Here is a 3,307-nt window from a genome sequence, read left to right on the forward strand (position 1 = left end):
CCTGGTGGGCAACCTGCTGGCGCTCTTCCTGCTGCACTCCCGCCACCGCCACAGCCACCAGCGGGGCGGCGCCAGCGCGCACTCCTCTTCCATCGACTGCTTTGTGATGAGCCTGGCGCTCACCGACCTGCAGTTCGTGCTCACGCTGCCCTTCTGGGCCGTCGACACTGCGCTCGACTTCCGCTGGCCCTTCGGCCGCGTCATGTGCAAGGTGGGTGTATAGGCCTGTAGGGGGTCCATTTGGACACACGACATTTTTTACTTTAACCTTTTTTTCACCTGAGATCAGATTCCAAAAATGTCTTCTACATCAGACAGTTTTCTGAAAAAGCCTATGTTTCTATGTCATTCGTTCTTCGATTTTTCAAAAATAGCAGACCTAATAGCAGACCTAAAAGCTCGTAGCGCGCCACCGAGTGACGCGCTACGAGCTTGTAGGTCTGCCATGAGCTTGTAGGTCTGTCATGAGCTTGTAGATCTGCTATTTTTCAATAGCTAAAGCATAACATGATGCTAACACCAAAAGGGGTTCCCGTGTTGTTATTTCCCCGTGTGGGCGTGGCCACAGATCGTCAGCTCCGTGACGGCGCTCAACATGTACGCCAGCGTGTTCTTCCTGACGGCCATGAGCGTGGCGCGCTACCGCACGCTGGCTTCCTCGCTGCGCACGGCGGGCGCCGGCCCGGCGGCTTTGGCTAGCCGCGCCCGCTGGGCCAGCCTGGCCATCTGGATCGTGTCGCTGGTCGCCACGCTGCCACACGCCATCTACTCTACCACCGTACAGGTTAGCACACACGCGCACGCACGCACGCGCACACACACACACACACACACACACACACACACACACACACACACACACACACACACACACACACCAAGGAATGGATTAAACCCCTGCGTGAGCCCCTGGGCGATGATGATCTTTTGGCGATGATATTTTAGCCCTATTTTTTTTTACCCCAGCCTGGGTTAACTGGGGACAGGCAGGAACTCCTTATATGGTCAGCACACTATAGTAGGGAGGATTAACCAAAAAGTAAAATAAATAAATAAAAGTGATACATTTGAATTAAGTTAAATCACTAGAAGATTTATATACCTTTTAAATGGCGACACGTGGTGTTGTTCCTCGCGGTGTCCACCAGGTGTCAGCGGACGACGAGCTGTGTCTGGTGCGTTTCCCGGCGTCGGCCCGCTGGGACCCGCAGGTCCTGCTGGGGCTGTACCAGATCCAGAAGGTCCTGCTGGGCTTCCTGCTCCCCCTGGTGGTCATCAGCGTGTGTTACCTCCTGCTGCTGCGCTTCATCCTGAGCCGCCGCGCCGTGGGCAGCACGGTGTCCGCTAGCGCCACGGCCACGCCCCCTCAGCCCAAGTCCGAGTGCGAGATGGGACGACACCGCCGGCGCTCCAAGGTACCGCGTTTACACCCGTTTAGGGACGGGAACGCCTCTGTGTCACTTTATAGCGTTTAACCACTTTTGATCATTATAGGTCTTATTGTTATACGGAGGTATAATTTTTTCAAAAAAGTGTACAGTATTTGTTAAAATGTTGTTTTTATGTGGACACGCCCGCCTGGTTTGCCTGGTGGGTGGTGATGGGTGATCCACCTGAACTGAAGCCGCACCCACAGCTGTAGTTGTATGATAAAGGGGGAGGGGTTAGGGGAGGGGCTGATAGTGTGATGTCACTATATTACTGTTTATTTCATTGGCCCGTTTGACTGTCAAGGGTTCATCCTCCAGGAAGAAACCCTAAATACAAAGTTGATACACCATTGCACATAAAAACAACTCCAGGGTGTCTAATGAAGTACTGTCACCTCATAGACACATGAAAAACTGGCTGTTATCTGTCTTTCAGAATATATAGTCAACACTTTTAACTCAAATCTTTGCTTCTGGGCGGGTACCTGGAACAATACATTTTCAGATGGATGTTGGAGGCCAATTACATATCATTTTGGGGTTCGTTGAACAATCACTGACACAGAAACATATGTTTTTATTAATAATTTATAGATATTTTAGTCTCCTCCTGCCACGAGGAGGAGGAGGAGGAGGAGGAGGACCTCCTCCCCCTCATTCTTTAAAATAAATTTCAATACATTTCAAATAAAAGTTGCAATGGGTTTGTATAGGAAGTGGGCGGGTCAGCTAAAATGAATATCAAATATCTAAATACTACAATTATATGTAATTGGCCGCCGACCCCCATCTGAAAATATGTTGTTCCAGAGACCCCCGCAGAAGAAAAGATTTGACTTAAAAACGTTCACTCTAAAAGTGAACGTTTATATATTCAAATATTTACGCCACATTTTCACGATCGCTCAAAAAATAGCTCGTATTTGTATTGATTGATTGATTGATCGATTGAATAAAACAATCGATCTGTCCCTCTCCCTCCCGTGCAGGTGACGCGCTCGGTCACGGTGGTAGTCCTCTCCTTCTTCCTGTGCTGGCTGCCCAATCAGGCGCTGACGCTGTGGGGCGTGCTCATCAAGCTGGACGTGGCGCCGTTCAGCGCGGCGTTCTACAACGCGCAGGCGTACGCCTTCCCGCTGAGCGTGTGTCTGGCGCACACCAACAGCGTCCTGAACCCCGTGCTCTACTGCCTCATCCGCCAGGAGTACCGCCGCGGCCTCAAGGAGCTGCTGCTGCGCGTGTCGCGCTCCACGCGCCGCATCATGCTAGCTGGCGGGAAGACCACCACCGCCGGGGGGCGCGGCCGCCGGGGGGCCGAGGTGGTGCCCGTGGCGACCTCCACCGGGGGGCAGTGTTAGGTGGTGCCCCTCCACCGGGGGGCAGTGTTGAGGTGGTGCCTCTCCACCGGGGGGCAGTGTTGAGGTGGCGACCTCCACCGGGGGGCAGTGTAGAGGTGGTGCCCCTCCACCGGGGGGCAGTGTTAGGTGGTGCCCCTCCACCAGGGGGCAGTGTTGAGGTGGTGTCTGTGGCGACCTCCACCGGGGGGCAGTGTTGAGGTGGTGCCCCTCCACCGGGGGGCAGTGTAGAGGTGGAGACCTCCACCGGGGGGCAGTGTTGAGGTGGCGACCTCCACCGGGGGGAATTGTTGAGGTGGTGCCCCTCCACCGGGGGGCAGTGTTGAGGTGGCGACCTCCACCGGGGGGCAGTGTAGAGGTGGTGCCCCTCCATCGGGGGGCAGTGTTGAGGTGGCGACCTCCACCGGGGGGCAGTGTTGAGGTGGCGACCTCCACCGGGGGGCAGTGTTGAGGTGGCGACCTCCACCGGGGGCCAGTGTTGAGGTGGTGCCCCTGGTGACCTCCACCGGGGGGCAGTGTTGT

At 54.9% G+C, this 3,307-nt stretch overlaps 1 protein-coding gene across 1 annotated transcript in view; it reads left to right on the forward strand.

Moving 5' to 3' along the window:
* The window catches only part of LOC310870693 (relaxin-3 receptor 1-like), a gene marked incomplete at both ends in the record, with an annotated part of 5,888 nt that extends 3,100 nt beyond the window's left edge, over positions 1-2,788 (forward strand). Inside the window, 4 exons of the mRNA XM_083781966.1 lie at positions 1-211; positions 569-784; positions 1,149-1,415; positions 2,420-2,788. The exon at positions 1-211 is cut by the window's left edge and continues 47 nt beyond it. Coding sequence (XP_083638092.1) covers positions 1-211; positions 569-784; positions 1,149-1,415; positions 2,420-2,788 — 1,063 coding nt within the window. The remainder of the gene's footprint in view (positions 212-568; positions 785-1,148; positions 1,416-2,419) is intronic.
* Between the last annotated feature and the right edge of the window lie 519 nt (positions 2,789-3,307).

This window comes from Protomyctophum parallelum (assembly GCF_964188405.1).
Source record: "Protomyctophum parallelum genome assembly, chromosome: 14".
NCBI lineage: Eukaryota > Metazoa > Chordata > Actinopteri > Myctophiformes > Myctophidae > Protomyctophum > Protomyctophum parallelum.